The following is a 14,188-nucleotide window of genomic DNA, read 5'->3' as shown; positions in this document are numbered from 1 at the left end:
GATCAAGTCATCTGAATATTTTGTTCCTTCATTTATGATGAATACACAAAACAAAGAAATGGACCTGGATATTAAACACATACACCTCTTTGTGTAGTTTTACACATTGGTATGCAATACAATGTATGGCATGCAGTGTCTAACATATGGTGTATGTACTGTATGTTGAGGCCTTTATCTTCCCCTCTGACCCTTAGGGAATTTGCTGATCAAGCAAGATTCAAAACAATTGCTGTTCCTCCAGGATTTAGGCAGTAACAAAATCACTTTCTACCCAGAATCAAATCTAATTATAAATAACACCCAGCATATCAGTTCTGCTATACACTAATTATACACTAATCATTACCATCAGCATATTGTAAACCATTCTGTGCAAGATCCACATCGTGTGACCCCCAAAGATCATCTCAAGACTGATTAATCCACATTTACCTATTGAGGAGATAAAGACAAAGACAATAAGAAACATATCTGAACTAGATGTTTAATGCAAACGATAAAATCCCTTGTTTTTGAGTTTGCCTTTTAAATATTTACTCAACAGTTATTCCATTGCTCACAGATACACAAGCTTATGCTAAAATGACTCAATAATTGCAAGTTCATTCATTTTATTGCAAGGCGCTTTTATTTTAAAGTTGAATAATTTTGGGAAATTTATCCATAAAGAAAACAAAAGGCAAAACTTGGTAACATGTTTGCAATCCTATGGTTTAGACTAATTTGGTCAGCACACTTTCTAATTGGTACTTTTAACGTTGTTTGGTGCAGCAGGCCAATAAAGTTGTTCCCAAATTTCTAACTCTATTACTTTGAAGTCAAGCAAAGTTAGGCAATATTACTGGTCTAGATTGCTTTTTTTTTCAAACTATCTGTATACCAGTGTGAAGCAAAGGCTGCTCTATTACATAAATGTTAGTGTTTTTGCTTTCACAACTTTCCCAGTAACTTAATTTCCAACTTTGCCAATATGCAGCAACATGATGCACCCCCCCCCCACCCAAACACACTCTTATAACAGAAAAACTGAATTACACAATAACTTTAAGAACAGAAAAATAATACAAATGCATTAAAGATTTCAGATGACATAACATGCTGAATCCTAAAAGAACTTGTCATATTGTGTTGTATGATCTTCTGTGATTGAATCGTAAACTGTTGCTAGTCATAGTGTAATACTCAATACCTATCATCATCCTTGACAACTATTTAATATGATGGGATAGGTGGACCTTGCCATAAATTACATAATATCCACTCAACCTGGAGACGTGACAATAGGAAGCCTTTATTAGCATTATATGCTCACACAGGAATGAAACTGTTACATTATGAAACAATGTGTGTCTAATGACCATTAAAATTGGTCAGATTTGAAAGATTAGAGATGTCCTTGGCATCAGAATTTCATCCTCTTGAAAACTACAATTATGGTACAATTTGTAGAGATGATGCTACAATTAGGGAAGCGTGCAAGAGGTCTCACAGAATCCCTGAGACACAACCTTTAGCAGTATTTCTAACTAGATTGTTCATATCTTATGTCTTGTTTTGCAGTGATTGGAACTGATGGGGCTTGGGGGAGGGGGGGGGTGCTGGATGATAGACTTTTCGGTGGGGAAATTTCCCTTGAGGGATCATCTGATATGTCATGGAGTAAATATATCCAATTAAAAACTTGCATTCTCATGGATGAGGGGGATGGGTGGGAGGGGTAAGAATCAGGTGGTGGACCATACAATCATTACCCTGATAATGTAAACTGTACGCATGTCTTCAAAGAGCTGTAATCCGGAATTGAAACTGGTAAATCCCTAAACAGGCTGATCTCAGGACTGAATAATTAATAAAAAAAAAAAAAAAACTACATTTGGTGATCAATTATAATGTTATTATTCATGTAAATTGTCATCACCCGGTCTGCAAGTAGCTGCATTCTATCATGTTACATTGTCAAACACAGAACAGCTATTATAAGCATATGGTATGCTACTGTAGTTTCAAAGTACCACTCAGTCATTATTATAATAACAATGTAAAGAAACTAAAGCAACTAGAATACAAATCTATAGACTGTACAAGATGAGTTCAAGGTCTCATAATGCTGCCCACAGTGTATATACAGCTCACCTAATACCAAACTAATTGAAATATAAAGAAATATTAATTGGAAATTGAGACAAGCATTGAATCTTCAGTACAAACTTTAAGCAATACCTCTAGCAATCCACAGTCTGGTTTATATTCGTTTGTAAACCAAAGTAATAACAATGCAACCCTGAAAATAGATGGCGTCTGAAGAAAACATGATGACCGTTTCGGTCACATAATTTAGGAACCATTGGTTCACTGTACTGTCTATAGGTTGATGAATTTGTAGGATTTCTGAAATGATGACATTGTACTATAATTGATTGAGTTAAAGTACATATTTTTCTATCTGCAGACTTTGACATATACTGTTATTTCATAACATGTTGTTCCGTGCAGTCCTGTTGTGAGAAGGTGAGGGTTGGGTGGAGGCTACAGTTGTACGTCAGCTAAGTGCCCAGTGAAATATATGATAAAGAATGATATACTTTTAACTTTGGATAAACAAAGACATAAAAAAAGTGGATCTGGTGACACAACTGTGCATGGAACTGTGCCTGGCTCTCAATGTTACTGGTTTTGTAAATACCTTACTTGAATAATGTTTCTTTAGCCTCACAAGATGTGATTGTGAATCTTAGAACTGGTGTGCGACAGTTTTTCAGGAGTTTGGAGAAAAATATCAAAGAAGTAAATTAGATACAAACCCAACCATAATCTTCAGCTGATATGATAGACATCTTTGAGATGAATACCAAAGGTGGAGGTGATTTGCATTCTACTGTCCAATTTTATATTTCAAATCATATTTCCAATATTTAAGCAAATGCTAAAAACAGTAATCTCTACTGTACTACAGTCAATAAATATCATAACAAACATAACACATTAAATTTCAAGATTATATCCATAGTTGTGTGACCTATGTGAGACCAACCTAAATAAATCAAGGTGTTCTTGTTTTGTTTGATGGAGTGTTCATTACAAATACCTCTAACAAAAAGCTCAGCAATACAGACTTAGTTGACTTCTTTAATGTTTCTACTGTACAGCATTTTACTGTCCAATTACATTTCATATCATATTTCCAATATGTAAGCGAATGCTTGAAACAGTCATCTCTACTGTACTACAGTAAATAAACATCATAACAAACAAAGTACATTAAAGTTCAAGATTAAATCCATAGTTGTGTGACCTCTGTGTGACCTACCTAAATTAATCAAGGTTTCTTGTTTTTGTTTGACCAAGTGTTCATTACAAATACCTCTAACTCAAAGCTCCCCTCCACCTCCAAAGCAATACAGACTGAGTTGACTTCTTTAATGTTTCTACAGCATTATGGAATATCTAAAATGGTATTTCAAGTTTTTGGTTTTAATCTGAAGAAAACAAATACCTAAACAGAAGACTTATTTGTAGGTAACCCAAACTACTTTCATACAAACCAACAAGTTGTCTTCCAGTCTTACCATTCTAGAAGTGTCAGGAGTTCTAGAAGAATTTATTAATATGAGTCTCGGAGGCAATTTTTATTTCAGTTTGACAAATGGTTAAAACGTACCAGAGGGTGCTTAGGCAGCTATTGTGTCATGGCTCATTACAATCATACCAGGTACTGGATTAATTTAGCAAGAATCTGATAATTTTAATGACCTTACTAGAGATTAATTCTGTCACTTGTATTCTGCGTGGATGAGTTAAAACTTGTTACAAAATTCGTTTAGTCAGAGTGAATGGAGGTAAAAGAGTATTCCTTGATGTGAGATGCTATCCAAAAACCTACCAAAGGTTGTTGAAACATTACTATCACTGCTCTATATACTAACCATTAATGTGATGACCATCACATGGAAGAAATATCAGATGATGAACCATTCATTGTCCTTGTCAGCACAGTATGAACGTGACTTCCATCGAGAACTGGTAACTACAGGTGGAAAAGGTGATCCCATAATAGCTCGCTTCATATTTAACCTAATGAAGAGAAAAGAAAGTGATGTGAATGAGATTTAAGTCCTAATTATAGGAGACATTGAGAATGTCAATCAGAAATAGATACGTGAATGTCTCTGGCTAACTACCCTGTATACATGGACAATCACAGAGAAAAAAATACAGAGGAAGGAAAGTACACTTCAGTTTCCAATAACCAGGTATTAAGTGTAAAAACAATTAGCCAGTTAAGCATCAAACTTAAACCGGATTGTCCGTTGTTTAGTGGAAGTGGCATATAAAGGTGTGGTGCAGTGATATAAATGAGCTCCCAAAGGAGAGTCCAACCTCACACAAACCCAACCATGCATGGTTTGGGCTTGACTGAGAAATGTGTGAGATTTCGCACCACTCTTTCGTATTGAGGACAGAATGTCTTTTGAATTTCCACTCATTAGGAGATACTGTAATTGTATCTAATTTAGTGTGTCAGCTTTGGTGGATGTGTTTTCATATTATTTTTCTTTATTTAATGGCACCAGGCCCCTGGAGATTGCATTGGCTACATTGACCTAGTTACACCACTCTCGGGGTCTCTTTCTAGATTTTAGATCACCAAAGGTTTATAAAGTACCCTGTTCAGCTGGTCAATAGCCATACAGTATCGTTAGTTCTTTCTAAAAATTTGGCAGATGAAGACACTTATAACCTCAAAATTTTGAGTTAAAAGTTTTGAGAGATGAAAAAGTCAAAATTTTGACTTTTGAGGTGAAAATCTTGAGATAAAAATTCCAAATATTGAGAAAGCAAATTCAAAATTTTGAAATTTGGGGACACTTATATATTTTTTTAAGCCACCGTACTTAGTCGCCGAAGTAAGATCAGTCTTGAGACCAATTAGATTTCTTAAATCCAACTGCAGTGACTGGCTCAGCAATGTTTAAAAATTAAAGAAGCATAAGTGACAATTCTTTATTCACAGCTGTACATTCTCAGATTAGTAGAAAGTATTTCCAATTGTGTTTATAGTGTTTATAGTGGCTGGACTTACAAGGGTACTGCAAAGCTCTCCAAATCTTCAGTACAGTATTTTCACATAGTTTCTGGAATCTGCATTTTGAGCACATGAAGACATGTCAGTAATAGAAACACTTAATCTGATTTTACTCTGTGGAATATATAGCTGAGCCCTAGCCGGGTGCTCGGGGCTTCAGAAGAGCTCTGTAACATCTCTTCCACTTCATGTCCTCTTGTACTAAGTATAAAGCATGTAAATACATGTCAGAGAGAAAAAAGTAATTTCTATGAAGTATAAATCTAAGCCCTGGTGGGAGTCCCTGGGGACTTTAGCTGAGGCATTTTCACTTTTCAGATATTTAATGTTCTCTGATAGTGATTTTGCAGACCAAGTGGAGCCTATGGGGGAGGGGGGGAGGGGGGCAAGTGCTCACTACCCTAATACTGTAGATGCCAGTGCTTGTATATGTTTGAATATGTTTATGTTAAACGGTAGTTAGCTCTCAAATATGCAAGGAAGACATGTTATCATGACATGATATTGATAAAGAGTGGCAGGGGAATTTAAATTCCTTAACCATGCTTGCTAGCCAGCAGTTTGGTGAATCAAGTCACAACAAACCAGATTTACTTCATTCTTACCATTCCTATGGAACTCTGTGCATCAAGAAGTGTAGGATACTGGAAGAAGCTTGATAGGTTCATAGGTCCTGATCTCCTCTATCTAGTACAGTCTCTGTCTTCATATTCACTAGAGGGTTTCTTCCTACGGTTGAAGTATTACATCATGGAGCCGTTAGAGCCTCAGTGACTTCTAAATCAAAAGTGAAACACTAACATGAAATCAAATTAGTTATTCAGATATTTTTAGACTTCAGAAACAAAAGTATACTCACTTACAAAGAAAAACCCATGGTAGCAGTTCCACTTTGATCCAGTCATTGATCATTTTAATTTAGTGATTATACAGTATTAGTGTTTGGTTTCTGAAGCTTTTTGAAAGTTCTTAGGAACTTTTGCATTCAGATGGCAACGTGACACTACAGCAGCCTTTGTGGGCAATCAACTTTCATGTTAGTTGTAAAAGACCCCTACACTTTTAGTAAGTAAATTATGTAAAGGTGCATATTTGATTTGTGATATTGAAGCTAAAGATACATCAATAGGAACTGAGCATTACCAGCACAAACCCTGGAAATTCTGGATATGTTCCAATAATGGGTTGTCTTTGACCAGCAAGGACGATGTAAAGCACTGCAGTATTATGGGTGACAAACTACAATAATGTTTGTATATGATATGGGATATTGAATCTCAATCTCTGGAAAACCTTGCACTTCATTTGACCTTTACTCACTGGCAGGTTAGTACTTAAATCTACAGTATACCAGGAGAGGAAACAACTCCAGAGTACTTTAAGAGTAGGTTTTTATGACTACATAGTTTGAATAAAACCTTTCAGATACAGTAGTTGGATGATCTCGCAAATGTAGAACACTTCTTCAATAAACTAATGTGATCAGTATTCTGAGGGAGGAACCCTCTCCTTCAACTTGTAACCAACTAACAGGCTAGCATCACCATATTTCTGCTAGTCCTACATTGTGCTGATCCTAGGACACGCTTTATGCTGGCATTGCGGACTTTTGAATGTTTTCATTAAAACCATTGGACTAGGCCATCGTTAGGCTGCACTTTTCTTATATGACTAAAGAAGACCTAAGCCATAACTTCAACGTTATGATGTCCCTGTCCTTGTAGGTACATAGCCTAACAATATGAAAGGAAAACAAGACATACGTGGGATTTCTTCTTTGACAATTGCAATATACTCAGTCTGTTTCTTTCAGTATCACCATCTGAAATATATTGCAATATCTTCATATTAGTAAGCCAGTACTGTAGCTTCAGGGAATCACGTAAAACAAACAGTGAAGTACAACCATACAACCGTTCTTCAAACGCTGCTTTACACTGTGTCGTTGGTTTGTTTAGATTTTGAAGATGAGACTTGTTCAAGTCGTTTCATTGCCCACGAGGGAAATACCCCTCTTTTTCAGATACATGATCAATCTTAGTAGTAGTAGTAAGTTGAGTCTCGTCTATCCGACATGCTCAGTGATTAACCTCCGCCACGTATCACGATCTTGCGCAAGGTTTATTGCTTTTTCGAAATTGTTAATATTAATGTCCTTGAATTGCGATTTTATTTTTCCAAGCAATGTAGTCACGGGCCTTCCAACTGGTTTAGCAGTATGTCTCAGTGCTTCTCTTAATTAAAGCAACCTTTGCTGGAGCGTCCTCTTGGAGTCATGCTACATGACCGAAAAATCTCAATCTTCTATGTGCGACTATCAATGACCACGGTGTTTGGTTGGTTTTGTTGTAGAGCTCATCATTTGATAACCAATTATTATTGGTCCATCTAATGTTGAGAATATTTCGAAGTAGTCTCCTTTGAAAAGTGTCAATTTTGCGATCAAGATCCTTCGTTGTGCCCCACAGTTCGCAATTGTACAAAAAAAATACTCTTTAATAAAGTCTCAAAGATCCTAAGCTTAATTTTCCGGCTTATGTTTTTGCTTTTAAAAATGCTTGACAATCTTCCAATTCAAATAATAGCAATCAGTGGCGTAGCTACGGGGGGCGTGGGGGCGACACTGAGCCCCCCATGAAAGCTCGTCGCCCCCCCCCCCAGTCGCCCCCCCCACTGGGATTTTGGGTGTCGAAAAAAAATATATCATTGGTCTGAATGGTCTCGAATCTCCATGATGACCACTCATGAACGACCCTTCGACGGCGGACCAGCAGTAGGCTATAGTTGCTGAAAACCTGACGTGACATAGCGCATAGGCCGAGAAGTCTACAGTATTCGCACTGTACTGAAAACGCATGTTAACGACCGTCGAATAATATAATTCTTGCTCTACAAGACTACAACACACATAATGTTTACTACTGAATCTGTGTGTTCGACTGTTCGGGCAAACTTTGCCGTTGTCACTCTTTTTTTTATATATCCATAATCCCTAACATACAAATAAATACTAATACAAACAGCCTATCATTATCTTGTAACCAGTGCGCATTAACTGATCAAACAAGCTAGTGAGCAATACTATACCCTTATAGAAAGGTGGTCTCCAGGTTCTTGAATGCCAAAGAAGATGTTAATAGGTAAAAAATGCTGACATCATACACATGTTTCGCACATCATTGCTCGCGCCATTGCCTCAATACCCTGTTACATTTTCAATCTGGTTTTCACTTCTGGGACGTACCCTGATGCTCTTAAAACCGCTAAAAACCAAATTTTCAAGAAAGGAGACAACACTATCGCTGAGAACTACCGGCCAACAGTGGCGGAGCGTCCAAACAGTCAGGGGGCGGATGCCCCCCCCCCCCCCGACGGACTCGACATGTCACAAATGACTACATGAATTGACTATTACAACTATTGGTGAAATGTCGTATTTAGATTTGAGCAATTACGAGGTACGTGAAAAGACAAAACATCGTTTGATTGCCTTACACTCTCTTTGCTGGTGCAAAGATTTAACTGCATAATGCAGCTATGACTTGGAATGGAATTAATTACAAAGGTGGTTGGGTGGAGAGGGATGAAAAATAGTTGTGTAGTTACATTTATTCCAATAATTTCATGATGATCAAGTGATTATTTGTAAAAACAAATTTAATTTAACTTTACACAGACACGTTTTGTCTGCACGATGTGTCTGCAAGATGTGTATGACTGAACAAGGGTGTTCAATTTATGTTATTCCATGTAGGTTTTAATATTCATTAAACATGTACTCCTTCAAATCATTTGAACCCGACGGTATTCAAACTGTTGTGTTAATTGTTTGTTTATGCATCCACTAACAGATAATAGGGTGGGTGAATGAGTACATAAAATGCTTTTTTTGCCCAAATTTTAACCGGGGGTGGGGGTGCACGGGGACTAACACCCTACCGCTTAGGGAGAAATGTCAATGATAGCTTGATCTACTTGATATAGGTTGTGTTGTATTATTTACTTCCTCGACCCCTTCCTTAATACATACCCAATCGACGTCAGTTTATAAACTGTCTGTTTTCACCGGGTATGTATAACGTTACGTCTCTCGTACATTTATTTCTATTGGCGCCAAAATGTCTGCTACAAATTTCAAACATCACCCGCGAACAGCTGGAAAACACCTGTATATGCTATTGAATACCTGTTCACCTCTAGTATCTATCACTGACAACGAATGTTTTAGTGTAACATTAGTGGAGCTGCAGAGTACAGTACGCATTATATTCGTGGGAGTTGTTTGTTACCATTGACTTGTTGCGTGGTTATTAAGATGGAATATTTAACGGAGAGGAACCACTGTTAATATAGTTAAGACAGTGATCATCGATCAGAGAGATGATTTGACGGTATGGTATAGAGGCATAGGCTAGGATGTGTACAAAGGCCAGGCCAAACTTAATTAGGCTATAGGCTAGAGTAGTAATTAAGTTAGGCTATGTTAGAAATCTCACACATCACCTGCGAAAAACTAGAATTATACTTTGAGCGAGAGGACATGCTTAGCAAATCTAACTCATAAATAATAGAGATGTTAGCCTAGTTGTTGACTGAATATCAGAAAAGTCCAAGTTAAAACATATTTTAACTCTAAAGGAATTGAATAATATACAATCAGGACAATGATTTTTCTTTAGGGATCTTAAATTAAGCGAAGAATAAGACCAGCGATTAACATTCTAGGTGAGCTGCTGCCTAAGGTCCTTAACTTCGAAAACAATTACTTCATTCTAGCTAACAAAAAGCATCCATAGTAGGGCTGTAACGGTTAAACGGTTAACCGGTTAACCGACCGAACGGCCGGATAAACGTCCGCCGTACATCGTATAAGTTTAACCGTTTTTGTAATGCCAATTACGCAGTCGCAACGGCGCGTCTTCACATCACTTTATTCCCGAAAGAGACCGCAACATTTGCTTGCCGAAAATCACGTAACAATTGCAAACTTTATCACGCATCCATACAAAAGATTTTTAAGATTGGCGGTACGATTGAAGGGATTACCAAGCGGTATGCGACCCGTGAAGCGCCTATTGTTACCCCGTTCGACAACGTGGCGAGTCTGCATCTAATCCTTTCAAATTTATATTGTATTTAAGCAGTAAACGTTTTCTTTATTATGATGTAATTTCAGTTCAGTGTTTCCTCTAAGGTGCGGGATTCCATTCAACTGACTCAGTAATCCCACAAGAAAACATTTGTCTGCTGGAAATCCCCGCATCGTTTTCTTGCATTCGCGATAAGTTTATACTCAATGCACAACGTATGCACTTGACAGTAAAAAAAACTCTGAAAATCAGTAGAGAAATAACCAATTGTGTACGAAAAGTAAGTTGGTACACCTTTCAAATTTTACGAAAGATCGAGCAAAAAAACTTTCGAAAAATTCACGTGAAACTGGCATATCGTGCTAAATGCAACTAATGTCATGTAAACAAGGCTCTAGTACACCCAATTATGAATAAAACGTAAGAACACATCTGGTGTTAAGCGGCGAAAAAGTATTTTCTAGAATTTCCAAAATTACGGAGAAAATAATATCCTACCATAGTTTAGTGCATAGCAAATAGCCTAACCACCTCGTCGGTTACGGATCTCACGAAACTACAAAAACACAACTAATTGTATATTGGAAGGTTACGTTTTCTACAAGAACATGGAAACAATATTAAGCATTTAGTTAATCATGCCAAGTGGCCTTAAACATGTGATTACAAGGTTTAATTTCATGTATCATGTGGAATAGATTGCCTTGTTCATGCGGAGGAGTCAGTTGCCTGTTTTACTTACCTAGCTGTTACGGGGATCATATTTTACCTACTTTTCTTAAACGTCTAAGATAATAATTCTCATAACTTAACCGAACCTTTACTGACTGACCTTATTAATTCTAGACCATGAAACGTTCCTTGGCAACATGCCAAAAAATTGTTCTACAGTTTGTCTATGGATTCCATAGACAAACTGTAGAAACTTTGTGATCCATTCAAAAAATTTTAATCACAGAAAATGGTTCAACTCAGTTTTAATCGTACATGACATAGGCGTGAATACAAGTCAATCTATAACATTCCACAATTATTATTGTAATCACCTAACTTATTAAATCTACCAGGTCGGACGTTTGAGCCACTTGTGTGAGAAACCTGCAGCTTTTTACCGAGCAGGCTAACTGAAATAATGTTATTTAATAACTGATTATTAGTTGAAAGACCATACTCCTGTCAATATACCTGACACTTTATGTGAAATATAGCTTTGTTAAATATTTTATAGGGCCTAGAGCTTTGAGATTCTATAAAACAGCTTTCCAATTTAAGTCTTATAATAATTAAATGAAATACATAGTTATTAAAAAGGAATCTTTCGTCCATGTCTTTCCAGCAGCAACTAGATCGTGGTGTTCTACTCACAGCTGGTTTTGTCTTAATTTTGCCCACTTAGTTATAAAAACCTTACGTCATTTCCATGCCAACAGATTTATGGCCACATGATATTTAAAAAGTAAAATGGTTTTGAAATTGAAGTGCGCCACCTCTTTTACGCTGCTGCAACACTCAATAGCAGAAGTTCGCCAGAGCCGTAGCTCTAAAGTTAATTTTAAAAGGGCGCCATCATCTCATTAAATTTGTAATTAACTGATTTATCTGTAGGTGTTTGTAAATCTATGTATGTCCGCTAACTGTTCACACACGATGAACTCCATAGTAACAGAAGATATTACAATGAAGACCCAATCAACCCGATCAAACTTTAAAGTAATAATTATTTAGTATAATTAAGCCCTCAAGGATATGAAGTGTGTCCAGATAAGAATATTATTTGTATTTTTTTTTTTTTTTTGTAAAAAGCGGATGGTACTATTTAATTGGAAGAAACGATAAAGTTTAGAAAGTTAAAATCATAAGCAATACCCAATTTAGGAATATCTACAAACACAAAGAAAGAAAAATGTTTTATTTCGAAAAAATCTACTACAAGTTATGTCACACTCAAACTGTAACTTAGGAATGAATTTAATAACTAAACACAGATGGATATCATCATTTAAACAAATCGTATTAATTAGAAATAATTATAATTCAAGCAGAATAGTCGGATTTGGATCAATAATGAAATAATTTGTAAATTAAATTTTGAGTTTAAGCCTCGTCAACCTTCTCTCTGGAAACTTGAATTTGATCTACCGTACATCTGCTTCTCTAAACTGCATTTTAATTATAAGAAACAACCTATTGCTTTAAATATAATTCTTCAAACTCTCCTTATACTTTATAAAAACCTGATATTAGTTTACGTAGAAGTTTCTTTTTCATGATCCCTATAACATTAAATTACATTTTCCTTCTGAAAGTTCTAAATAAAAATACAAATAAATTTGATCAATATTTTTCTTCAAAAGATAGATAATCTCAATTATTATTGACCCATTTCTTATAAAATTCTCAACCCGTCATTGAGATTTGTTTCCTATTAACTAATAAATAAAAATATGTAGCCTCGCATTCTTATTTTATTAAACCTTACTAGCTATAAAAACTTTAATGAATAATTTAATTGTAAAACAATCGAACTAACCCTTTAATCCTACATTACCACTTTATTTTCTCTAATCTAATGTAATTATTCCTGTTTATATTTGTGTCCCCATAAAATCAGCCCCTTATTTCCGTTCTAATAACTGATTCCGTCTTACAAATAAACACGACCTAAATGTCTTAGTTTATCGCTTTATTTTCCTTTATCTTTTTTTCGTTATTTTTATTTTATTATAATTATTCTAAACCTAACCAAATCCAATATATTTATCTCCATCTACTCTGTTATCAGTAACTATATTCTTTCATTCTAGATTCCTATCTCCCGTGTGTATCTATGGTCCTGCTCTCCTAGAGTTGATGAGTCTGGTCTGAACCTTATCCTTAAGTCTGGTCTCTCTCTCTCTATCCTGAGTTCTCTCCAGAAGCTGTGGATCTATGACATCATCAGGAGACTAACTAATGAAGAGTTGGCGACCATCTTGTCTTACTCCTCACAGTGTACAAGCTTGAAGGAGCTGTGGTAAGTATTCCGGTGTAGATGCTAGAATCATCATAACAGTTAAACAGGGAATTAATTTAATAATACAAATTATCAATATTAAACTAACAACAGAGAATGTAAAGTCTGCTGTATTTTAATGTCAAGGATTGGATTCAATGAGTTTAGTTGGATTTATTTCAATAATTAGGTCATCGTGATTGGAATTCTGTAGAATGTTATAATTAATAAAACAAAATATAATGGATAAATAGGGAATATTTTAAGAGGGTGTTGGTAATAGAGGGGTGCAGGGGTGGGTGGTGGTTGTTTAAAATGTTCTTTGTTAATTTTAATGTTAAAATTTAACTAAATAGGTTTTAGAATTACAGGAATGTTTATTAGGATAAAATAAGAGATATATAGACAAGGAAATTGGATTTTAATAATTCTAGCGAGTAAAATTAATATTATAAAGTAAAGTTTTATAAAGAATAACTGCTAATTTTGACTGAAACCTCCGAAATAGTTTATTTCAATTATGTACAATTAATTTAAGAAACAAAAGAGATTGAAAATCGTTACTAATTTTAAAGTAGTAAAATGATGGCAATAATAAAAGCAATAACCTATAACTTTGTTGTTATGAACTCCTCAAACAGATTATGATACTCTAGCAAAACTGATATGCATACAAAAGAAGCAACCAATAACATGGTTTTGGTTGTCAAAATTTAAAAAATAGTTACGCAAAATAAGTTAACTAATTAAAACAAAATAAAAGTTTTAACTAGAAGGAAATATATAATTGCAATTGAGTTAACTACATAGTTAAAAAATTTATTGCCATAAATATGATTAAAGGCAAATTTGTATATCTGATAATTCAAAGGTTCAAATTTAATCCGCTTAAACTACATCACTTTCTTCGTTATAGTTTGAAACATGACGTTATACAAAATAAGCTTAATTATAATTTATGCTTATATTTTAACCTAATTTGTAAACAATATTTACAAAATTAACCGAGAGCTTCAACTT

At 35.3% G+C, this 14,188-nt stretch overlaps 2 protein-coding genes across 11 annotated transcripts in view; one reads left to right on the top strand and one right to left on the bottom strand.

The window, feature by feature from the left end:
- Positions 1 to 14,188, bottom strand: part of LOC139969995 (uncharacterized) — a 958,452-nt gene that overhangs the window by 563,813 nt on the left and 380,451 nt on the right. For all 6 annotated transcript variants that reach the window (XR_011793872.1, XR_011793870.1, XR_011793871.1 and 3 more), the window contains one exon: positions 350 to 435. Coding sequence is in view for 2 of the 6 variants with exons in the window: in XM_071975511.1 (XP_071831612.1) it covers positions 350 to 435 (86 nt within the window). In the remaining 4 variants the exon portion in view is untranslated. The remainder of the gene's footprint in view (positions 1 to 349; positions 436 to 14,188) is intronic.
- Positions 1 to 14,188, top strand: part of LOC139969970 (uncharacterized) — a 395,025-nt gene that overhangs the window by 274,642 nt on the left and 106,195 nt on the right. The window lies entirely within an intron of this gene.

Source organism: Apostichopus japonicus, chromosome 7 (genome assembly GCF_037975245.1).
Source record: "Apostichopus japonicus isolate 1M-3 chromosome 7, ASM3797524v1, whole genome shotgun sequence".
Classification (NCBI taxonomy): domain Eukaryota; kingdom Metazoa; phylum Echinodermata; class Holothuroidea; order Aspidochirotida; family Stichopodidae; genus Apostichopus; species Apostichopus japonicus.
Note: the sequence above shows the minus strand (reverse complement) of the source record. Positions and strands in the feature narration are given on the sequence as shown.